Here is a 26084-nt window from a genome sequence, read left to right as displayed (position 1 = left end):
GAAAACCACTCAGATATGTGCTAGATTTTTGACGATTTCTAAAGTCTAAGAAGAATTGGTAGAATCTAAATACTATGAATGTGTAGGTGAACCAAAGCTATTCATTGGCCCAGTGAAATCCCTAATGGAAGGGGCAGAAGATTCTCTGAAGTACGCAAAGACTGACGTAGGATCGCTGATAACAAAACAGGATAAAAACTTTTCCTGAGATGCAGTAAGGGCAGCTTCAAGGGATGTATGGTAAGAGGGGTGATGACCTGAAGGAGACAGATCTCATCGCTATTTCTATTCTATTCCAGGGAAATCCCCTCCACAAATGGCCTGGAGGAACCACAGCATCATCACCGAGTTTATTCTCACGGGGCTGTCCGACGACCCCCACATCCAGGCTCTGCTCTTCGTGCTCTTCCTGGGGATTTACCTCCTGACCATGATGGGGAATCTGATGCTGCTGCTGGTGATCAGGACCGATTCCCGCCTCCACACGCCCATGTACTTCTTCCTGAGTAACCTGTCCTTCCTGGACCTCTGCTTCTCTTCTGTCACTGTGCCCAAGCTACTGAAGGACCTTCTGTCTGAGAAGAAAACCATCTCAGTAGAGGGCTGCCTGACTCAGGTGTTCTTTGTGTTTATCACCGCAGGGACTGAAGCCTTTCTGCTCTCGGTGATGGCCTATGACCGCTATGCCGCCATCTGCCACCCTCTGCTCTACGGCCAGGTGATGAGCAGCCAGCTCTGTGTGAGGCTGGTGCTGGCCTCATGGGGCCTGGCTTCCCTCAATTCAGTCATCATTGTGCTTTTGGCTATTAACCTGGACTTCTGTGAGGCCCAAACCATCCACCACTACACCTGTGAGCTGCCCTCCCTCTTCCCTCTGTCTTGCTCTGATATTTCCATCAATATTGACATCTTGATCTGCTCCACCTTACTGCATGGGCTGGGAACCTTCCTCCCAATCTTCTTTTCCTACACCCGTATTGTCTCCACCATCCTGCGCATCACCTCCACCTCAGGCAGAAGCAAGGCCTTCTCCACCTGCTCCTCCCACCTCATCGCAGTGATCCTGTTCTTTGGCTCAGGTTTGATTCGCTATCTTATGCCCACCTCGGGTTCCTCCCTGGATTTGCTCTCCTCCTTGCAGTACAGTGCAGTCACGCCCTTGCTGAATCCCCTCATCTACAGCCTAAAGAACGTAGAGGTGAAGGCGGCTGTGAGAAGGACAGTGGAGAAATACCTACACTATTTTAGGTAGTGAACAAGGACACAGAGTGCAGGAGAGAAATTTGTTTTGCCGTCTGCTTGACCCTCAGGTAGAAGAACTCTGCGGTGCCTGGGTGGCTGGTTGATTGGTTAAAGCCTCTGACTTTGGCTCAGGTCACAATCTCGCAGTTCACGAGTTCAAGCCCCACGTCAGGCTCTGTGCTGTCAGCACAGAGCCCGGGGCTCACTTTGCATTCTGTGTGCCCCAGCCCTTCCCTGACTCACATTCTGTTTCTCTCAAAAATAAATAAACATTTAAAAAAAATTTTTTTTTGAAAGGACAATTCTTGACCACTAACTTGAAGGGAGCCCTGTACCGTCCTCTCCCTGGCTCTCCCAACAACAAAAAGTAAAATACATGAAATTATATCTAGTTTATCTCTGTGGCTTATAAAGGTCTGTTTTTTCTTCTGCTCCTTTATACCATAGCACCACTTCCTTCGTAGAGCTCGTGATTCGATGTTGTGTCTCCTGAATTAATCCGTAACGTACTTTATCTTGTCACCCTTATTATTTTTTGTCCTACTGATCTATCTTGTTAAAGATTTATCCATTTTATTGCCCTCTGTAACATTTAGACAATCTTTACTTCCGCTTTATAATTTTAAGCTCATCTTAAATCTGTGTTTATGAAGCTCAACTTTATTTTTTTTAATACGAAATTTATTGTCAGATTGGTTTCCATACAACACCCAGTGCTCACCCCAAAAGGTGCCCTCCTCAATACCCATTGAAGTTCAACTTTAAAAAAAAAAATGTCGGGGCACCTGGGTGGCTCGGTCGGTTGAGTGTCTGACTTCGGCTCAGGTCATGATCTCACGGTCCGTGAGTTCGAGCCCCGCGTCGGGCTCTGTGCTGACAGCTCAGAGCCTGGAGCCTGTTTCAGATTCTGTGTCTCCCTCTCTCTGTGACCCTCCCCCGTTCATGCTCTGTCTCTCTCTGTCTCAAGAATAAATAAAAACGTTTAAAAAAAAAAATTTAAAAAAAAAATGTCGACACCTCCCACGAAAGATTACAAATTTATTTTACTTTAACAATCTTCCTCCTCCCTCTGCCCCTTCAATATCCTTCCCCAGTTTTTGTTTTTGTTTCATTTTTGTTTTTGTTTTCACCCTTTGGGATTTTCTGTCCGTGGATATTATCAACAAGTTATTATCTTTACATTGGGTGCTGTTGAAATCAATTAAATTCTGGATTTTAATCATAATCTATATTGAGGCTTCATTCTATGTTTAAATTTATTTAATATTCACTGGCATCCCTTTCACAGCACATTCCCCCATTTTACTTCCCCTTTGGCACATCAGAGCAGAATGGTTAGGGGCTTTGGGAACCTGACAAATTGCTTACCTATTCTGTGTCTCGGATTCCTAAATACAGAATTGGGATAATAATAGTATCTATATCGTATAGTCATTTTGAGGATTAAAGGAAATGGCACGTAGAGCACCAGAACACTAACAGCCACCGTTTGAGTGTCACCAATCATTTTTCATGAGCTCTTTATTTCATTCCGTTTTTATTTTGTTGTCATATGTACTCCTCTAGATTTTTGGTAAGAAGTGGGGATTGTGAAATATTCCAAGACCTTGCATATCTGAGAGTCTATTTTTACTCTACATATGAAAGAGAACTTACCTTGCTGCAGAATTTTGGGGTGTCCTCTTTCTTCTTCTGGACATATTATATACACTGTCATCTGGTATCTAATGGTCTTCAGAATTGTAAGACCAGCATAACATTCTTGCACAAACAATAGATAGAAAACAAAATAGCACTAAGAGAGAAAGAAAAAAAAAAAACAGTAAAAAAAATTTTTTTTTTCAAGAACATGGCAGAAAATATCAGTGATGGGAATATACACTCATCGCTTACAGGGAAAAGACTTTAAGATTGGGTTATAAAAGCTGTATGTTATATACAAAATAAAGACTTCCAAATAAAGACTTCATAATGGATAAACTTGTAGAATCACTATGCTGTTCACCTGAAACTAATGTAACATGGTATGTCAGCTACACTAAAAAAATCCAATTATTTTAAACAATAAAAAATCATAATCTCAAAAAAAAAGACTTCAAAGTGACTCATGAAGTTTGAAAGTTTTAAAAAATCGTTCAAAGATCTAGAGGCGCCTGGGTGGCTCAGTTGGTTGAGCACAGGACTCTTGATTTTGGCTCCGGTGAGGATCTCAAGGTTTGTAGGATCAAGCCTTGCATGGGGCTCCATGTGGATACCACAGAGCCTGCTTAGGATTCTCTCTCTCCTTCTGTCTCTACCCCTCCTCTGCTCTCTCTCTCTCTCTGTCTCTCTCTCAAAATAAATAAATAAACCATTTAAAAATAAATAAAATAGGGGTGCCTGGGTGGCTCAGTGCATTAAGCATCTGACTCTTGGTTTCTGCTCAGGTCATAATCTCACACTTCATGAGTTCCAGCCCCGCATCAGGCTCTCTGCTGCCATGGCAGAGCCTGCTCAGGATCCTTTGTCTCCCTCTCTCTTCCCCTCCCCACTTATGCTTTATCTCTCTCGCTCAGAAATAAATTTAAATGAATGAATGAATAAGTAAATACATAGTTGTTCAAAGATCTAAACTAGAAAATGCATACAAGGAGAAAGCAGTCGTCAAGGTCTCATTGTCAGTCAAAACTGAATTTGAAGAAAAAAAATTAGGGGTGCCTGGTGACTCATTCAGCTGAGTATCCAACTCTTAATTTTGGCTCAGGTCCTGATCACAGGGTCATGGGATGGAATCCCACACGGGCTCTCACTGAGTGTGGATCCTACTTAAGATTCTCTCTCTCTCTCTCTCTCTCTCTCTCAATGTTTCTCTCTCTCTCTCTCTCTCAAGTCACATAGCATAAAATACTGTAGAAAAGAACAAGGGAAATTAACAAAAATATAATAATTGTGGAAGATGTTATACAGATTTTTAGAGTTCTTAACAAATTAAATGGTCAAAACAAAAGTAATGACAAGGGAAAAAAGGATAATATAATTAAAATTAATCTTCTAATAAGAATATATCTAAATATATATATACACACACACCCTGCATTATAAAATTTCAGAAAGTCAAGGTTGAATAAAATAAGGAATGGATTGACCAGGGAGCAACATGAGGGAACTTTCTAAGCTAGCTACAAGAAAATTAAAGAAAAGAAGAACCCGCCCCCTCTTTCAGGGCTGGAGCATGCGACCCACCTTGCTTCCTGAAATATCTTGGGAGACTTATGGTAGCAATGTGAATGAGCCAAAATTTTATCTCAAACAGACCCTATTTCAAATCCTTGCCCAAACAGGTAGTACCTGTGTGACCTCAAATAAGTTATTTAAGGGGCATTGGCTGACTCAACTGGTGCAACATGCTTGATCTCTAACGATCTCAGCGTTGTGAGGTCAAGCCCCATGTTGGGTGTAGAGATTGCTTAAAAACTTTTTTAATAATACATAGGTTATTTAATTTCTGTGAGTTTCTCTCTAAAATGAATGTAATCAGGGGCACCAGGGTGGCTCAGTAGGTTAAATGTCAGACTTTGGCTCAGGTCATGACCTTGCATTTCGTGAGTTGCCCCTCATCGGACTGACAGTTCAGAGCCTGGAGCCTGCTTCGGATTCTGTGTCTCCCTCTCTCTCTGCCCCTCCCCCACTTGTGCTCTGTCTCTCTCTCTCAAAAATAAACATTAAAAAATTTTAAATGAGTGTAATCATATACTTCTCCTGTGAATTTTTAATTTTTTTTTCGATGTTCATTTATTTTTGAGAGAGAGACAGAGCATGAGCCAGGGAGGGGCAGAGAGAGAGGGAGACACGGAATCCGAAGCAGGCTCCAGGTTCTGAGCTATCAGCACAGAGCCTGACACGGGGCTCAAACTCACAGACAGCGAGATCATGACCTGACCTGAAGTCGGAGGCTTAACCAACTGAGGCCACCCAGGTGCCCCATCTCCTATGAATTTTATAAGGACTCAGTGATATTATGTAGAGACCTAGGCACATACCTATTATTCTCAGAACTATATATAATCCAAGCATACAGGTACACTGAAATTATTTCACTTTTTTTAAAGTTTTAAAATTTATTTTTGAGAAAGAGAGCTGGGGAGGGGCAGAGAGAAGAGAGAGGGAGACTCCCAAGCAGCTCGCACATTGTCAACGCAGAGCCTGACGTGGGTCTCAAACCCATGAACCATGAAATCATGACCTGAGCCAAAGTCAGATGCTTAACTGACTGAGCCACCCAGGCGCGCTGAGATTAATTCATTTCTAGTAAATATTCACCAAGAATATATTAAGCACATGTCACCCTGATGACCATACTTTAGTATGACCATACTTTAGTATCAGTGCTTTGCTGATATCTACTATGTAGCATGGGTAAGAGACAGACATCATAGCAGAGAACCCAGCTGGAAGACTGGGAACATGAGAAAGCAGAGGTAGGGATGAAAAATTAAAAATATCTCAGCTTTCCAGAGTTTATGATCTAACTATGTTAGAAGAACTGAAACAGTGAACTCAGCAACAGTGAATGATTAATTGTCCAAATGCCTTTAATATGAAAAACACACATGCTAAAGGAAAAGAAAAGAAAGGGAAAGGAAATCAGTCAGCCAAAGCCTGGGATTGCAAATTCTGCTTATTCATTCACTGATTCACCCATCGAGCTTCCTGTGAGCATCTAGAATGTGTGGAGCTTTCTACATTGACAGGGATTTAATACTAAAGAAGGAGAGTGTGCTGTGCTATAAGGGTTAATTCCAGCAGATGCCAAATTGGCCTGAAATTTTTTACTGAAATAAGAGACACATCTGCATGGCACTGATCAAAGTATGCCATGAAATGGTCAAGGTATGAAATGCACTGATAAATGGTTTGCTTTGTATCCATGGGTCCACGGTGACTTTTGAAGTGGCTTATCCCAGTGTGTCAGCCTTGTTTATTGATAACAATGAGACTGACTGTATCTGGTCTCAGTGAGACCTCATAGAGACCTCTGCTATTGAGGCTGGTTACATAGCAAGATCTATATGATTAACAAGGTACAAGGTAGTTCTAGAATCCTTTTGTACTTCCTGGTTCCAAAATGTTCCATGCACACATGAGTGATTTCTGATCTAAGAAATATGTCCTGCCATGGCACTGTGGAAAGAGGACAATTGGAGCCAATGCCAGGTGTCTCTGGATAACTTGCTGTGGGGTCGCTTTTGGCTACGAGGTTATCCTTACTTGATGCTTTTGCTGTGCTGTGTCCCTTTAGGCAACAACCATAGATTTGTAAGCATTGTTATTTGGGGTCCTGTGAGTGCCCTTTATCAAGCACTAACTGCTGCCATTAGTTCGGTTGGTATCAGAAGGGGGATTATAAGTCCAGTCCCTGATTCATTTTTAACTAAAAATATGGCTAAGGCATTACTGAGATAGAAAAACTCTGGTTCTGCTAAAGGGGGTGGAGATGAATCATTGATGCCAGACGGTTGCCAAGTCACCCTTGATTTGAATCAGCACGTTTTCAAAGCAGTTATTGGTAATAAACCTTCCAGTGGAATCTGAAAATGATAAAACCTAAGCCTCAGATCTAGCAAAGTGGATTAGCAGGAAACTTCAGGCAGGTCCTCAAAAAATCAGTTCCATGGTGGCTGCATTCAATGTTAGCAAAAATAAAAGCTCAGAATCTCCTTTCGTTGGGCTTAACCCTCTCTGGCCAGGAGATGGCGCTTCAACCAAAGGAACCTGGGGCAGATATACCTGCTAAATAAACTATATCTGTGAGACCAGTTAACTAAAAAGGTGATTCAGGTGGGACAAATTGACCATGGAGGACAAGAAAACACAAAAATAAGGGATTCTTGAGTGAAAAGAATTGTGACTGCAGCGTACTAAAAGAAAGTTCCCTGATGAGACCTTGTGGAAACGGCTACTGAGAATTTTAGACCCAGGGGCAAAGCCCCCCTCCTAGAACACAGCTAAGTGGAGGAGAATGTTTGCTAGCCCCTGAGCAAACGTTTGGGCTTACCTTGGATCTTTGAATCGCTGCTACCTTTGCGGAGATGGTTTGTGCAGCAGCCACTTCTTGACCAGGCTGGATGGAGGAAGCGATGTGTCACGCATATCCCGATAGGTGGGAGCTCCTGGTTGTGGTGTGTGCCATACACGTTGATGGTTTCTTTCTTTCTTTTTTTTTTTTAATGTTTATTTTTGAGAGAGAGAGACAGGAGAGAGAGAGAGCAGGGGAAGGGCAGAGAGAGAGGGAAACACAGAATCCAAAGCAGGCTCCAGGCTCTGAGCTGTCAGCCCAGAGCCCGACATTGGCTGCAACTCACAAACCGTGAAGTCATGACCTGAGTCGAAGTCAGACGCTTAACCAATGAGCCACCCTAAAGCCCCCATGTTGGTAATTTCTAATCAAGAGAGAAAGCATGTGCTGTATGGCCCTGTGGAAGGAAGATAACTGAGCTCCACCCAGTCCTCTCTCCTTGCTATGAGGCAGCCTTTGGCTGTGATGCATATCCATATTTTAATGCCGCTGTCATATTGTATCCTTTTCCTATAAATCTTAGGTTTGTAATATTTGTCATTTTGGATCCTTGGAGTTTTCTTTATCGATGGAAACATGTCTAACTCTTGCCATCAATAAAAAATATATATATCCTCTTGCCCTCAGGGAGTTCGCAGTTTAGTGGGAGCTGAATATCAATTATGGGGTCAAGAGGCAGGTTGCATGGCTGGCAGGGAAGATTTCGCATGAGCCATAAGGAGAAATGATTGGTTGGTCATATAGGCCTCTGTAATGAAGTCTGAATGAGCTAGGATTATTTTACCCTAAACCCATAACCAAAGAGACCACATTGGAGACCTTGAGAAAGGTAAATCAAGATATTTGGGTTTGGGGAAATTTCATCTTCAGGAAGAATGCATTATAAGGACTCAAGAACTTGAATGAAGTTCCCATAGAAACTTGGAAGCAAAAACAATAGATGCCTCTCTCTGAGCATTTAGCAGTAATTTGCAATTGATTAGGCCAATGAAATGCAAAATGAAGATATGGCAGAGTTGGCCATTAATATACTCAATGTGTTATTGTATCCAAAAATGTACAAAGGGTTGGCAGCTTGAATATGTCCCACCAAACTCTAATCCCAAGTTCAAATTTCGTGGTTCTCCTTGGCTGAGCTGTGGCTGCTACCATCAGGAAGCTGGGTCGGTGAGGCTCAGGTTCCCTGAGAGTGCTGTTAGGAGCAGTGTGTGCAGGCCTTTCTCTCCAGGAGCTGAACATGGATGTTCCTGGGAAGACTAGCGCTCCAGTAATGAGTCTATAGGTCACGGATTGGCATTACCTCATGCAAAGGGATTTCTGTCCAACTACCAAACATCTAAGGAAGAACTCAAATGGAGATAAGTCTTCCTTTTGTGAGGATGGGAAGTCACACTCTGCCTGGAGTACAGAAGTATGTGTCTGGGGATGGGATGGCAACTTGCAGGCTGCTATAGGCACACAGGTGTGGACTCTCCTCTGCCAGGAGAATGTCGCCACTTACTGAACTCAAACAGCCAGACTTTGGCCACAGTGAGCAAACAAAACAGTATAGAGAGACACAGAGATAAACGTCAAGCAGAAAATAATCAGAACAACCCACAAAAAATGTGGAAGGAGATAGAAATAGATGGACCTAAATAAACAACCAACACAGAAAAAAGACAAACAGTGAAGGCATTAAAGAGATTCAAGTACAGTAAAATAAGAGACATTCTGGAAACAAGAATTATAATTTTCCTATTTAAAAACTCAGACTTCTGGTTTTGGCTCAGAGTTGCAGAGGGCTGGCAAGCTATCACTCCTGCTCTTACAATAAGAAAAAAGCTGGGCCATTCTTTACAGGGCTAGAACAAACAATCTTAAGTATGGAACCAAAAAAAGACCCCCAATAACCAAAGTAATGGTGAAAAAGAAACCAAAGCTGGAGGCATCACAATTCCAGACTTCAAGCTGTATTACAAAGCTGTAATCATCAAGACAGTGTGGTACTGGCAGAAAAACACACATAGATCAATGGAACACAATAGAGAACCCAGAAATGGGCCCACAAATATATGGCCAACTAATCTTTGACAAAGCAGGACAGAGTATCCAATGGAGAAATAGTCTCTCCAGCAAATGGTGTTGGGAAAACTGGACAGCAACATGCAGAAGAATAAAATTGGACCACTTTCTTACACCATACACAAAAATAAATTCAAAATGGATGAAAGACATTTAAGTCTCACTTAAGTGAGACAGGAAACCACCGAAATCCTAGAAGAACACAGGCAGCAACCTCTTTGATCTCAGCCACAGCAACTTCTTAATAGACATGTCTCCAGAGGCAAGGGAAATAAAAAGCAAAAACGAACTATTGGGACCTCATCAAGATATACACTTCTGCACAATGAAGAAAACAATCAGCAAAACTAAAAGGCAACTAATGGAATGAGAGAAGATATTTGCAAATGACATATCTGATAAAGGGTTAGTATCCAAAATCTATAAAGAACTTACCAAGCTCAGAACCCAGGAAACAATCCAGTGAAGAAATAGATGTTTTCCAAAGAAATAGATGTTTTCCAAAGAAAACATTCAGATGGTTAACAGACACATGAAAAAATGCTCAACATCACTCATCATCAGGGGAATATGAATCAAAACCTCAATGAGATACCACCTCACACCTGTCAGAATGGCTAAAATTAACAACTCAGGCAACAGATATTGGCGAGGATGTGGAAAAAGCGGAACACTTTTGCGCTGTTAATGGGAATGCAAACTGGTGCAGCCACTTTGGCAAACAGTATGGAGTTTCCTCAAAAAAATTAAAAATAGAGCTATCCTATGATCCACCAATTGCACTAACTAGGTATTTACCCAAAGAATAAAAAAACGCTGATTCGAAGGATCACATGTACCCCAATGTTTACAGCAACACTATGAACAATAGCCAAATTATGGAAAGAGCCCAAATGTCCAACTGATGAATGGTTTAAGAAGATGTAGTATATATATGCAATGGAATACTACTCAGCAATGAAAAAGAATGAAATCTAGCCATTTGCAACAACGAGGATGGAACTGGAGGGTATTATGCTAAGTGGAATAAGTCAGTCAGAGAAAGACGGATATCATATGACTTCACTCGTATGTGGAATTTGAGAAGCATGGCAGATGAACATAGGAGAAGGGAAGGAAAAATAATATAAAAACAGAAGGGAGGCAAGCCATAAGAGACTCCTAAATACAGAGAACAGACTGAGGGTTGCTGGAGGGGAGGTGGGTGGGGGGATGGGTTAAATGGGTGATGGGCATTAAGGAGGGCACTTTTTAGGATGAGCACTTGGTGTCATATGTAAGGGATGAATCACTGGGTCCTACTCCTGAAGCCAAGACTATACTGTATGTTAACTAACTTGAATTTAAATTTAAAAAAGAAAAAACCTGGTCAGGGGCACCTGGGTGGCTCAGTGGGTTAAGCGTCCCACTTTGGCTCGGGTCATGATCTCTCAGTTCATGTGTTTGAGTCCCATGTCAGGCTTTGTACTGATAGCTGAGAACCTGGAGACTGCTTCAGATTCTGTCTCCCTCTCTCTCTGCCCCTCCCCCACTTGCTCTCTCTCTCTCTCTCTCTCTCTCTCTCAAAAATAAATAAATAAACATTTAATAAAAGAAAAAGAAAAAAGCTAGGGAAATTTAAAAATCAACAACTTATCTTAACCATCAGAGAACTGTCTTGGGCAGATGCCCTATGGAAATCTGGAAAGGAGCAGGTACCTGTAGGGAGACACAAGACCTGAGCATTTGCTTACTCAGGACAGAAGCTGCTGGTGCCATATAAACTAGGAGGAAAATTAAACTAGAAATGTTGATGGATTACTGGAGGCTGACAGTGTGCCAGTGTGAGGCTCCCCAAGGGTTGCAGTCATAGGGAAGCTCCCACCTTCTTGCAGTTTGCTCCTCCAGGAACCCCACCTGGCTCTCACGGGGAGGATGTGGGGGCACGCCAAAGGAAGCTCTCCCCGTGGGCTGGCTGGGGTCGGGGAACAGCAGCCACAATCAAATCTTCCAGGCCCAGCTCCCCTACCTATCTCTCTTGTGGAACAAAAGGCTCAGGCTGAAGCAGGAAATGCATCAAAGCCCGCCGGGTGCTGTTGTGGTCCCCTTGCAGCCAGGGAAGGAATTCAATACCTTAGCCTGCAGAAACTCGTGAAAATGGAAAGGCAAAGGTACAAAAATAGCCAAAACAATTCTGAGAAAGAACAGAGCTGGACGACTTACATTATCTGATTTCAGGACTTATTATAAAGTTACAGTATTCAACACAGTGTTGTATCTGCAAAAGGATAGCAAAGGAATAGACATGTTGATCAATGAACCCAAATAAATCCATGCAAATATAATGAACTGATTTTTGAAAGGTGGAAAGGAAACTCGGTAGAGAAACAATGGTCTTTTCAACAAGAGGTGGCAGAGCAATTGGATGACAGAAGGGCAATTGCAAATTAAAAATAAAAGGCTAATTCTCCTGTCGAGAAGAAAGGAAGTAACTTCTCTCCCTCATCGCTTTTCTTAGAGCATTTACTTTAAAAAAAACTTGTAAGTTCTTCCTCTGTCTCCTGGAAATGTATGTAAATCTTCTTGAACATTAAAAAGCCCCTTGCTGGCTTTACTGCCTGGTAATGTCTTTCTCAAGAACCTAAAAACCAACTCTTCAAAATGTAATTACAAGAGAAGACAGTTCCCCTGTCTCCTGCTTTCTGGGGAATGGTAGGAGCCTAACCTCAGAGGGGCCTCACTCCAAGTTGCAAAACCACCTCATGTCATAATGGTGTGAGAAGTTTGTTTTCCTTTGGATAAAGCCCATTAGCAAACCCACACAGCCACCTCAACTACCAAGTAAGTCTAGAATGAGCACATGTGTGACAAATGGTGCTGTGAAGTTCTCTTACTTAAGGACTAGTTATTGTTTACCATGTGACTATGTATGTAATGAGTTGTGTTTGCTTGACTATTGCTGACATAGTAATAGGCAACCCTTCATCTGCCTCCTAACTGCAGTGCTGGGCCCAAAGGAGACATTTATGAATGGTCCACCAGGTTCTGTATATGATGGTGGTCTATTCTTTCTGGATATCACATTTTCATCTGATTATCTATTTAAGGCTTCAAAGGTTAACTTCCAACCAGAATCTATCTCTGTGACATCAATAGTCAGGGAGCCATCTAATTAAAGACAACTGGAATACTGCTTTTCTGTGTTGAAAGTTTTGCTGTCAATTTGTTCTTTTTCCTCAGACTAAAACCCTGCAGGTTCATTCAGTACTTGACCAACAGGGCAGACAGAACACTACAGGATACTCAGATGATGGGCCAAGTGCAATGTGACATAATTCACACAATGTGCATGTGGTATAAAGGAATAGAGGGCATCTTCTCACTGGACCACACATCTCTATACACAGTACAGAGTTCTGTGTGCATGCAACACTGACCCTACTCCCTGAGTTTACCCTTTAGAGACTGGTAGACTCCCCAAAGAAGTAAATGCTATCAAGAATAGAACTTTATAGCTGTAGGTTAGTTATGTCTAAGACACCTGCTTGCAAGTCTTGCTTCTTTGGTGTATCAAAATATATTTTGTGATGTACTAAAGTTCCTGATGTCTACCAAATATTAAGGTGCATTTTAGCCTAATTTATTATCTGTATTTTTTTTAATGTTTATCTATTCTTGAGAGAGAGAGAGAGAGAGAGAGCACAAGCAGGGGAGGGGCAGAGCAAGAGAGGGACGCAGAATCCAAAGCAGACTCCAGGCTCTGTCAGCACAGAGCCTGATGCAGGACCCGAACCCACAAGCCGCGAGATCATGACCTGAACCAAAGTTGGACGCCCAACTGACTGTGCCACCCAGGCTCCCCTATCTGTATTAAGTTATAAAAGTAGCCTTAGATGACTAGATATTCTGTTATTTGTATTAACAGAGATCTTTTTCTGAGTATGTGGCTCATGCTGTTGTGAAAAATGTTTTACCTCTTACCTTTGTCAGTTTATAATGAGAAAACTTCCTTTTACCCTATGCAGCTCAGAGAGCAACTTGATGTATTATCTCAAACACAATAAATATGCTCCTGAAGGCAAAAAAAGAAAAGGGGGTTATTGCAGCTTTATTTTTGATAGTGGGACATTGGAGACAATTGTAAGTTCTTTCTCTGTTTCCTTGAAATGTATGTGCTGGTGGTGGGACATTGGAGACAATTTGGGTTAGTTATGAAATCTATTTTAGGAAGATAAAGGCTAAGCTGTTATAGAAGAGATCTTCAAATGCAGTGCCTCAGACAAAATAAAAGATTATTTTTCTCTTAAGTCCAGAGACGTATGGGTGGTCCCAAATGAAAGGCACCAGTTCCTTATATGTTGTTGCTTTGTTATTTCCTGGGAACTTGGTCAATCACCATTCAATCCTCATCCATGCCAAAGACTGACCATCCGTCCTCAGTACTGCCCTTTTCTTCTACCTTTCAGTAATAGAACTTTCCCATGTTTTAGACACATGACTGTTCATATAATGCAGAGACCACATTTTCCAGCTCAATGTGATCAAAGCTGGAGAGCAGTCAAGGAGCTGATAATTATTGAAACTGGATGATGGATACAGAAAGGTCAATAAACTGTTCTTTCTACTTCTCTATATGTTTAAACTTGTTTACAATAAAAAGGTTTTGCCACAATTAAAATTTGTCTTAAAGTTTTTAATCTATTTGGATTTTATTTGAATTACAGTAAATAAAATAATTTTGGATGACATGATGAATCCTTATTTTCTTCTTTTATCATTAAAATATCTTTAATATCTTTCATTTTCAATATATCTTCAGTATCTTTTTCATTTTCTATCTTTTATCATAATCTTATTCGTATAATCATAAATATGATTTAAAACATAATGAAATGAGAAGGAAGGAAAGACAAAGGGAGGGAGACATGAAATTCCAAGTTTTTGCACTAGGAATCCTTAGAATTCCTTATTTTTATCTGTAGACATTATTGGCCACCCTAGGTCCCATCGTTTATGATGCAACCCACTGAAACAAGAGTAATTCAGAGGAGGAATAGTTGGCCCAGGAGAACTCATTCACATTCAGAGCAGGCCTCCTACTTAAGGGCCTCTCCAGGGAGCTCTGTCACTCTCCAAAGTCTAGAGTCAAGATCGAGTCCCTCTGGCCATTGTTATATGGGAAGCAGAGTTAAGAAGGCTTCCCCTTAGACAGAAGACTATAGGAATGTTTCCTTGCTAGGAGTTCCACTCCTGAATCTTCTAAAGTTGAGGGAAGTCCACAGAAGCCCTAGCCATATCTGGGGCTTTTGCTCTAGTGTTGGAAGGATGCCATTCAGTATCACCCATTGAGAGCATCACTTGTTGGCCTAGGGTGCCCAGGTAAAGACAAATCTCCTTCTCATTCATATACATCTTCTCCTAAAACTACCCACTCTGGGAACCTGTGAGTGTCAAACCATGAACAGAGAGATCAGATCCTCACTTATCACCTTCCTGAGTTATCCATCAAAGAGAAAGTGAAGGTGACAAGTATACCGTGTTCTGGTCTAGACCAAACCCTATCACTGTACATTTTACCAGGTGTTCTTGTTCTCAGTGTTCTTGCATTCTCTCTCTCTCTCTCTCTCTCTCTCTCACTCACTCTCATTGGCATTTACCATCCCTGTGATGCACAGAAGATAGTCCAAGATTGACTTGGCTTTATCCAAATCTCCTGGTACCAACTCAGAGAGTAGCACAGTCTTCATGGACTTACATGCTAAGTACTGAGATTACAGAACAAACAGTAGACAATATAGATTCACAGAAACCCTGGAATGGGAAGACCTTGGAGTAGCTGATGTGCACAACCCTCACCTCCATATTGAGGGCTTCCTCCTGCCTGGCTTCCATAAAATCAGCACATTTGTGTGCCACTTCTGCTTGGGTTGACACAGAAGGGAAGAAAGGATTTTTATTTAGTACCAGTAATACCCAAGGAAGTTGTCCTTTAATCTTTAGAATTGCTTTTTTAAAAACTTTTTTTTATTTATTTCTGAGAGAGAGAGAGAGAGAGAGCATGAGTGGGTGAGGGGCAGGAAGAGAGGGAGACACAGAATCGAAAGCAGGCTCCAGGCTCTGAGCTGTCAGCACAGAGCCCAACATGGGGCTCAAACTCACAAACTGCAAGATCATGACCTGAGCCAGTTGGGCACTTAACCAACTGAGCCACCCAGGCACCCCTAGAATTGTTTTTTTTTTTAATCTTTTGAATTTCTTTATTTTTAAAAAAAAATTGTTTTTATGTTTATTCATTTTTGAAAGACAGAGACAGAGCACAAGCAGGAGTGGGGCAGAGAGAGAGGAGGACACAGAATCTGAAGCAGGCTCCAGGCTCTGAGCTGTCGGAACAGAGCCTGATACGGGGCTCAAACTCACGAACCGCGAGATCATGACCCAAGCCGAAGTCGGACGCTCAACCAACCGAAGCACCCAGGTGCCCCGAAATCTTTAGAATTTCTAAGCGGGAATGGACATTAGAAACCATCTAGTTTTCCAAGATTTTTTAAATGTTTATTTATTTTTGAGAGAGAGAGAGAGCAGGGGAGGGGCAGAGAGAGAAAGAGAGACAGAATCTCAAGCAGGGTCCACACTGTCAGGACAGAGTATGGGGCTCAAACTCATGAACCATGAGATCATGACCTGAGCCGAAATCAAGAGTCAGACATTTAGCCAACTAAGCCAACCAGGTACCCCCCGCCCAGATTTTTTTTTTAATAAGAAACTCAAGTGACTTACTCATGAACTTACTGGGGCAGAGAAAGGTCTTGCACCATCATCAGGTATCACAATATCCCTATCAATCACTCATTCATCATGATCTTTCAGCCACATAGTCAGTCCAAATGTTCATCACTTATTCACTGTGATGATCAGAGCCTTCCTGTGGATTGAGTTCATTTCCTTCTGGAACTGGAGAATAGTACTTCTCAATGCTCTGGAGTCCGTTCCCAACTGCCTTCCTTTCTTTCTCCAGTCTGGATGATCTCTGTTCTCTTCTCTTTCCTTTCTAGGTCTGATTGTCTATGCTCTTCTTTTCTACCTTCTCCACCTTGGCCAATAGCTTCCTACCCTGAGCCAGGAAGGGCTGATGAGCCGTGAACCTTTACTCCCAATGCCTCATCCCCAGGCATGCTCTAAGACTGATAACTCATTTGATCATTCTTCTCCATTCTTGCCCCTCTGAAGGGGAACTTAAATGCTCCATGGAAGTTGGTAACAACATAACCACAGTCACTACATCTGTTCTCTTAGGACTGTCCAACAACCCTCAGATCCAGGCCCTGCTCTTTGTGCTCTTCCTGGGGATTTACCTTCTGACCCTGATGGGAAACCTGACGATGCTACTGGTGATCAGGGCTGATTCCCACCTCCACACGTCCATGTACTTCTTCCTGAGTCACCTCTCCTTTCTGGATACTTTCTATTCCTCAATCATTGTACCTAAACTTTTAGAGAACCTTCTTTCCAAATGGAAGACTATATCCCCCCTTGAGTGTTTTACTCAGATCTCCTTGGTCATATTTTCTGGGGCCACTGAAGCTTGCCTCCTTTCAGTCATGGCCTATGACTGGTTCCAGGCTGTATGCCACCCACTGTTGTATGTGGTGGCCATGAACAGGCAGGTATGTACTGGCCTGGTGGGAGCATCCTGGGCCATAGGAGTGGGGACAGGCCTGGTTAACAGCATCCTTCTGGATCAGCAGCATTTCTGTGGCCCCAATCTTGTCCATAGTTTTGCCTGCGAGCTTCCCCCAGTCCTCCTGTTGGCCTGTTCTGACCCTTACATTAGCATTGCCTCCATCCTGACCACCATGGTGGTCCTGGGCCTTGGCACCCTTGTCCTATTTCTGGGCTCCTACACCTGTATCATCATGACAGCCCTGGGGATCAACTCTGTCACGGGTCGGAGGAAGATCTTTTCCACCTGCTTTTCTCATTTTCTTGTGGTCACCATCTTTTATGGTTCAGGAGTTTTCAGGTATGTCATACTATATCTCCTAAATGTAAATGTAGGGTATCCCTTGCCCTAAAGTGGCTTTGGTCTGTAGAACTGGGCATTGCAAAGGAGCAGGAAAATTACTATACTGGAATTCAGAAGGCCTAGGTTCTAGTTCTGGTTCTGCTGTGGACTAGCTGTGTGAATTATAAAAAAATCCATTTTCTTTCTCAGGTCTCAATTGTCTAAGTCTGAAAGATGAGCTTATACAAGGACTAGAGACTTTCCTACTTTCACTAACCTATGATTAATAGTTCTCAAAAGGAAATCAGAAATGCCCTTGGTAGATTATTATTCAGCACTAGGCAAAAATAAATAAATAAATAAAACATACAATTCTTGAAACAGATGACATCTTTCTTTCCTACTGGAAGATGATGTCTCTGAGCTGCTTTTACATGGCTCAAGCTCAATTTTAGTATGTAGAGAAAAGAAATATTATTAACCTCACTTTCAGGTAAGGAACCTGAGTTTCAAGAGTAACCAGGTGACTTCTCAAATGTTCCAGAACAAGTTAGTAATGGAACCATAATATAAACCAAGTCCCACTGATTTCAAACCTCATGCTCTTTCCTACCATGCTTCTCTCAAACATAAACAGCTCTAGCTGACAAGTCCTCACCTACTAGGAGCAGAATAATTAATGGTCCATGGTATCCACTGAACTGGAGATGGATTTGTACAAATTGCTCCATATTTTCTCACCTGCTTGTTACTTGGAGAGAAGGCAAGGGTGGAAAAGGATGATAAGGAATAGTCAAGAAGAGCTCACCTGAGGCTGTGGGAAAATCTCTTTATCTCTCTCTGCCTGATTTTCCTCATATGCCATAAGGAGACAATAAGATTTCTCCTACCTACTTCACAGAAATGTTAGGAGGGATAGATGAAGAATAATGACAGTAAAATGAATATCTTTTTAAATCAAGCACACCAGAACCCACAAAGAACATTCCAATGGTGATGGCACTCTAGCACACACACAAAAAAATTAATGTTTCTTTGGGAAATACTCCCAGTGACACTTAATAAAATGCACCCCCAAGATTTATTCTTATTATTTTAAATTAATATCTTGTGCTTAGCACATTTTTATTTTCCACGCTTGGCTTCTTTACTAAGCCAAAGAAAAATGCACCTAAAAGGACAAATGTTTGTTCCAATAAGGATTATATAAAATAATGTGCCATGGGGCACCTGGATGGCTCAGTCAGTTGAGCAAAGGACTTCAGCTCAGGTCATGATCTCACAGCTTGTGAGTTCGAGCCCCAGGTCGGGCTCTGTGCTGACAGCTCAGAGCCTGGAACCTGCTTCGGATTCTGTGTCTCCTTCTCTCTGCCCCTAACCCACTTGCATTCTGTCTCTGTCTCTCTCAAAAATAAATAAACATTAAAAAAATTTTTTTAATAAATAAAATAAAATAAAATAAAATAATGTGCCGTGACTGGAGATAATTCCCAGAGCCATAAATGTTGGGAACAATGACAGTATTATTAGAGAAGCATACACTTTTGCCAGAAACAATCCTCACAGGATGAGAACATACATTGTATATACAGGGAAAAGAAGAGAAAAAAATCCTCATATCTTTATCATAACTATTAAGAAAAGATGTTTTGAAGCATATGAAGTACTACAGAAATGTATGAAATTATTAGTTTTTTTCTAATCTGCAGCCCTTGATGTGCTACAGAACTTTCTTTTTCTCAGGGCAGCCCTTATAATGTTCTGCATAAGAGAACTCATGTTTGGAGGCATATGAAGGTGGAAATGATTGACTTCTCAGTGATCATATAGTCACATCTAGACGTTGCTGCCATTGATAGTCAATTCAGCTCTGAGGACCCACTTTGCAGAGACTCTGGGATGGGATGGACCATGCCTGCCAACAGTATTGTGGCCATTGTTCTGAGCTCAGTTTACTCCTCTGTGCCATTCCCTTCAAGGTACATGACTCCAGCATCTGGCTCAGCCCTGGAACAAGTGGTCTCTGTGAAGTACAGTGTGGTGACCCCGTTGCTAAACCCTCTCATTTACAGTCTGAAGAACCAGGAAGTGAAAGCAGCCTTCAAGAGAGTGCTGGCCAGGAAGCCCAGGCTTACCTTCTAACCGAGTTCCACTGCCTGCTCGTAACAGGAGAAACAGTGGTGCAAAGGAAGAGGAGGCAGGAAGAACTATCACCAGCTATGTTCTTTCTTCTAAAAACAGAAGATTAGTTCCTCTAACTCCACTGTCCTCCCCCAATCAAGTGAGATAGGAAAACCCCCACAGAGCACATGACAGGGGGGCCAGTCACCACTCAAGAAAATTCTGACAAAAAAAGTGTGAAGGATCCTCAAAAAATTTAGAACTACCATATGATCCAATAATTCCACTTCTGGGTACTTATCCAAAAGTAAATTATTATATCTAGATGTCAGAGGAAAATAGCATGGAGGAGAAATTGGGATAGAAAGGGAGTCCATATTATTGGGCACCATTCTGAGACCTCCTCACACAGAGCTCTGGGAGAGGGTGCACTCTGACAGCCCTGCCCTGAGCCTCCCCACAGCAACCTGAGCCTGGACCACTTCAAATCCCTTCTTGGTTCAGGACTTGTTCCAGGGCTAAGGAAGGAGAAGGAGTTGGAGAAACAGAACAGATTCTCAGCTGCCATCCCATCTCTCCTTCAGCTCCCAAGAATGTTCTCAGGAAGGGGCGCCTGGGTGGCTCAGTCAGTTGAGCGTCCGACTTCGGCTCAGGTCATGATCTCGCGGTCCGTGGGTTCAAGCCCCGCGTCGGGCTCTGGGCTGATGGCTCAGAGCCTGGAGCCTGTTTCAGATTCTGTGTCCCCCCCCTCTCTCTGACCCTCCCTCATTCATGCTCTGTCTCTCTCTGTCTCAAAAATAAATAAATGTTAAAAAAAATTAAAAAAAAAAAAAAAAAAAAGAATGTTCTCAGGAAGAGAACAACAGCACTTTCCTGTCATGCTTCTATCAAATGCCAAGAGGTCAGGACTACATCAGTCAGGACTACTTCCATGCCAGCTCCCTGGCTTCCCTCTGTTCTTCTGAACTTCAAGCTAAGATACTCTCTGAAAATAAATTTGTTGTCAGTTTCCTCTAGCAAAGTCCTCTTCAGATTATGGCCTCATATATGGTACACTCACAGGTGATGTTTCCTGGTCTTCTCTGTGGCATGAAGGCCAGAGCAATGGGACTGGGCACAAGTCCCAGCCTTAGCTGCATTTCTTCTTGGACCACTTGGTGAAGCAGGTCCCTTATGTTACCAGAGCATTTGACTTCCTGAGGGGTAACTAAGACAGGGTAATAAGAAGTTGATATGTGAGCTCTGTAGGAAGAATGGCCATCTGACCCTGTCCTCCCACACACACCCATACAAATGAGTCACTCCTAAAACCTGTAGACTTGGGTAAATCATTTTGTCCCAAGGGGGAATAGCATGCAATACTTCTGGGAGATGCATCACATTGTGTTTAAGTTCACACTAAAGTCACATCATGAGTACCAAGTTATTTCCTGAGAGTCTCTTTTCATTAAGTATAGGAGAGGGATGGCCTCTCCACCCCTTTCATGGTCCTATCAGTCTCTAAACAAGCCATAGGGAGACTTCATGTGGGAACTGCTCATCTCTGAGACAAGAGAAGTATGATCTGACTACCAAAAGGCCCTGCAGGTATAGGGGTAGGAGGAGTGTAATCAGCTATATTAGACATCGAAGAAAGGCAGAAGAAGAAAAACAGGAAGTAGAAGATAACTCAGTTAACTCAGAAATGTCATTTTTTTTCTTCAAGTTTTTACTTAAATTCCAGTTAGCTGGATGGCGGTGTAGAAGGACGCTGGGCTCACTGAGTCCTGCTGATCACTTAAATTCCACCCACACCTGCCTAAATCACCCAGAAAACCGCCAGAAGACTAGCAAAATGGATTCTCTGGAGCCAAGCATAGACAAGAGGCCCACGGAAGAGGGTAGTAAGGGCAGAGAGGCGGTGCGCGCTACACAGACTGGCAGGAGGGAGCTGGGATGGAGGGGCAGCCCACCAGCAAAGCAAAGCAGAGCTCCCGAGTCTGGCTTGCAAAAGCAGAGGGGCCGGATGGAGTGTGTTCTGACAGCAAGCGGACTTAACATCTGGAGGTTATAAGCTAACAGCTCTGACTCTCAACAATAGCCAAATTATGGAAAGAGCCTAAATGTCCATCAACTGATGAATGGATAAAGAAATTGTGGTTTATATACACAATGGAGTACTACGTGACAATGAGAAAGAATGAAATATGGCCCTTTGTAGCAACATGGATGGAACTGGAGAGTGTGATGCTAAGTGAAATAAGCCATACAGAGAAAGACAGATACCATATGTGTTCACTCTTATGTGGATCCTGAGAAACTTAACAGGAACCCATGGGGGAGGGGAAGGAAAAAAACAGAGGTTAGAGTGGGAGAGAACGAAAGCATAAGAGACTCTTAAAAACTGAGAACAAACTGAGGGTTGATGGGAGGAGGGAGAGAAGGGTGGATGATGGGTATTGAAGAGGGCATCTTTTGGGATGAGCACTGGGTGTTGTATGGAAACCAATTTGACAATAAATTTCATATATTAAAAAATAATTTTAAAAAATTAAAAAAAATAAGTTAACAGCTCTGCTCGGAGAACGGGAGGGCTAGAGGACAACGGGAGGGAGAGTTGTTGAGCCCCGGATGACAGAGCTCAGCTTGGGGGGGAACAAAGGTGCTCGCCAGTGCCATCTCCCTCGCCCATCCCCCAGCCAAAATCCCAAAGGGAACCAGTTCCAGCCAGGCAACTTGCTTGCACGGGCGCAAACACCCAATGCTGTGCTTCTGCAGATCCATCCCTCCAGCGGGTCTGACTCCCTCCCAGCGCCGCAGGGCCCCTCCTGAAGTGATCATCAAAGGAAAAGTAAGCTGAGCCTACCCCTCCCGCCACTATGTACCTTGTCGATCCACCCCAGCTAATATGCCAGATCCCCAGCACCACAACCCTGGCAGTATGCAAGTAGCCCAGACAGGTGCCACACCACCCCACAGTGAATCCTGCCCCTAGAAAAGGGGAAGAGAAGGTACAGCCAGTCTGACTGTGGCCCCAGCGGTGGGCTGGGGGCAGACATCAGGTCTGACTGGGGCCCCGCCCACCAACACAAGTTATTCAAGACAGCACTGGGGAAGTGCCCTGCAGTTCCCCACCACTCCAGGGACTATCCAAAATGATGAAACAGAAGAATTCCCCTCAAAAGAAACTCCAGGAAGTAGCGACAGCTAATGAACTGATCAAAAACAATTTAAACAATATAACAGAAAGTGAATTTAAAATAATAGTCATAAAATTAATCTCTGGGCTTGAAAACAGTATAAAGGACAGCAGAGAACCTATTGCTACAGAGATAAAGGGACTAAGAAACATCCAGGAGGAGCTAAAAAATGCTATAAATGAGTTGCAAAATAAAATGGAGACAACCACAGCTTGGACTGAAGAGGCAGAGGAGAGAATAGGTGAACTAGAAGATAAAATCATGGAAAAAGAGGAAGCTGAGAAAAAGAGAGATAAAAAAATCCAGGAGTATGAGGGGAAAATTAGAGAACTAAGTGATGCACTAAAGAGAAATAATCTATGCATAATTGGTATTCCAGAGGAGGAAGAGAGAGGGAAAGGTGCTGAAGGTGTACTTGAAGAAATCATAGCTGAGAACTTCCCTGATCTGGGGAAGGAAAAAGGCATTGAAATCCAAGAGGCACAGAGAACTCCCTTCAGACGTAACTTGAATCGATCTTCTGCATGACATATCATAGTGAAACTGGCAAAATACAAGGATAAAGAAAAAATTCTGAAAGCAGCTAGGGATAAACGTGCCCTAACATATAAAGGGAGACCGATATGACTCGTGACGGATCTCTCTACTGAAACTTGGCAGGCCAGAAAGGAATGGCAGGAAATCTTCAATGTGATGAACAGAAAAAATATGCAGCCGAGAATCCTTTATCCAGCAAATCTGTCATTTAGAATAGAAGGAGAGATAAAGGTCTTCCCAAACAAACAAAAACTGAAGGAATTCATCACCAGTAAACAAGCCCTACAAGAGATCCTAAGGGGGATCCTGTGAGACAAAGTACCAGAGACATCACTACAAGCATGAAACCTACAGACATCACAATGACTCTAAACCCATATCTTTCTATAATAACACTGAATGTAAATGGACTAAATGCGCCAACCAAAAGACATAGGGTATCAGAATGGATAAAAAAACAAGACCCATCTATTTGCTGTCTACAAGAGACTCATTTTAGATCTGAGGACACCTTCAGATTGAAAGTGAGGGGATGGAGAACTGTTTATCATGCTACTGGAAGCCAAAAGAAAGCTGGAGTAGCCATACTTATATCAGACAAACTAGACTTTAAATTAAAGGCTGTAACAAGAGATGAAGAAGGGCATTATATAATAATTACAGGGTCTATCCATCAGGAAGAGCTAACAATTATAAATGTCTATGCGCCGAATACCGGAGCCCCCAATTATATAAAACAATTACTCACAAACATAAGCAACCTTATTGATAAGAATGTGGTAATTGCAGGGGACTTTAATACTCCACTTACAACAATGGATAGATCATCTAGACACATAGTCAATAAAGAAACAAGGGCCCTGAATGATACATTGGATCAGATGGACTTGACAGATATATTTAGAACTCTGCATCCCAAAGCAACAGAATATACTTTCTTCTCGAGTGCACATGGAACATTCTCCAAGATAGATCACATACTGGGTCACAAAACAGCCCTTCATAAGTATACAAGAATTGAGATCATACCATGCATACTTTCGGACCACAATGCTAGGAAGCTTGAAATCAACCACAGGAAAAAGTCTGGAAAACCTCCAAAAGCATGGAGGTTAAAGAACACTCTACTAAAGAATGAATGGGTCAACCAGGCAATTAGAGAAGAAATTAAAAAATATATGGAAACAAACGAAAATGAAAATGCAACAATCCAAATGCTTTGGGATGCAGCGAAGGCAGTCCTGAGAGGAAAATACATTGCAATCCAGGCCTATCTCAAGAAACAAGAAAAATCCCAAATACAAAATCTAACAACACACCTAAAGGAAATAGAAGCAGAACAGCAAAGACACCCTACCCCAGCAGAAGAAGAGAAATAATGAAGACCAGAGCAGAAATAAACAATATAGAATCTGAAAAACTGTAAACCAGATCAACGAAACCAAGAGTTGGTTTTTTGAAAAAATAAACAAAATTGACAAACCTCTAGCCAAGCTTCTCAAAAAGAATAGGGAGATGACCCAAATTGATAAAATCATGAATGAAAATTGAATTATTACAACCATTCCCTCAGAAATATAAGCAATTATCAGGGAATACTATGAAAAATTATATGCCAACAAACTGGACAACCTGGAAGAAATGGACAAATTCCTAAACACCCACACACTTCCAAAACTCAAACAGGAAGAAATAGAAAGCTTGAACAGACACATAACCAGAGAAGAAATTGAATCAGTTATCAAAAAATCTCCCAACAAATAAGAGTCCAGGACCAGATGACTTCCCAGCAGAGTTCTACCAGACATTTAAAGCAGAGGTAATACCTATCCTTCTCAAGCTATTCCAAAAAATAGAAAGGGAAGGAAAACTTCCAGACTCATTCTATGAAGCCAGTATTACTTTGATTCCTAAACCAGACAGAGATCCAGTAAAAAAAGAGAACTACAGGCCAATATCCCTGATGAATATGGATGCAAAAATTCTCAATAAGATACTAGCAAATCGAATTCAACAGCATATAAAAAGAATTATTCACCATGATCAAGTGGGATTCATTCCTGGGATGCAGGGCTGGTTCAACATTCGCAAATCAATCAACGTGATACATCACATTAATAAAAGAAAAGATAAGAACCATATGATCTTGTCAATCGATGCAAAAAAAGCATTTGACAAAATTCAGCATCCTTTCTTAATAAAAACCCTTGAGAAAGTCGGGATAAAAGGAACATACTTAAACATCATAAAAGCCATTTATGAAAAGCCCACAGCTAACATCATCCTCAATGGAGAAAAACTGAGAGCTTTTTCCCTGAGATCAGGAACACAACAGGGATGTCCACTCTCACCGCTGTTGTTTAACATAGGGTTGGAAGTTCTAGCATCAGCACTCAGACAACAAAAGGAAATCCAAGGCATCAAAATTGGCAAAGATGAAGTCAAGCTTTCACTTTTTGCAGATGACATGATATTATACATGGAAAACCTGATAGACTCCACCAAAAGTCTGCTAGAACTGACACATGAATTCAGCAAAGTTGCAGGATACAAAATCAATGTACAGAAATCAGTTGCATTCTTATACACTAATAATGAAGCAACAGAAAGACAAATAAAGAAACTGATCCCATTCACAATTGCACCAAGAAGCATAAAATACCCAGGAATAAATCTAACCAAAGATGTACAAGATCTGTATGCTGAAAAATATAGAAAGCTTATGAAGGAAATCGAAGAAGATATGAAGAAATGGAAAAACATTTGGTGCTCATGGGTTGGAAGAATAAATACTGTTAAGATGTCAATACTACCCAAAGCTATCTACACATTCAATGCAATCCCAATCAAAATTGCACCAGCATTCTTCTCAAAGCTAGAACAAGCAATCCTAAAATTCATATGG

The 26084-nt window shown here is 42.0% G+C and overlaps 2 protein-coding genes across 2 annotated transcripts; both read left to right on the top strand.

Moving 5' to 3' along the window:
- The first annotated feature begins 316 nt into the window (after positions 1-316).
- Positions 317-1252, top strand: LOC109249310 (olfactory receptor 8S1-like). The gene has a single exon (XM_019419672.2). It carries the CDS (start codon positions 317-319, stop codon positions 1250-1252), a length of 936 nt encoding a protein of 311 aa, XP_019275217.2.
- Positions 1253-16584: 15332 nt separating this feature from the next.
- On the top strand, positions 16585-19484 carry LOC109249311 (olfactory receptor 8S1). Its single transcript, XM_019419673.2, has 2 exons — positions 16585-17360; positions 19322-19484. Exons 1-2 carry the CDS (start codon positions 16585-16587, stop codon positions 19482-19484), a joined length of 939 nt encoding a protein of 312 aa, XP_019275218.2.
- Positions 19485-26084: the final 6600 nt, after the last annotated feature.

The sequence above is a fragment of the Panthera pardus genome, unplaced genomic scaffold, assembly GCF_024362965.1.
Source record: "Panthera pardus isolate Hobbes unplaced genomic scaffold, ASM2436296v1 HiC_scaffold_6, whole genome shotgun sequence".
Taxonomy (NCBI): domain Eukaryota; kingdom Metazoa; phylum Chordata; class Mammalia; order Carnivora; family Felidae; genus Panthera; species Panthera pardus.
Note: the sequence above shows the minus strand (reverse complement) of the source record. Positions and strands in the feature narration are given on the sequence as shown.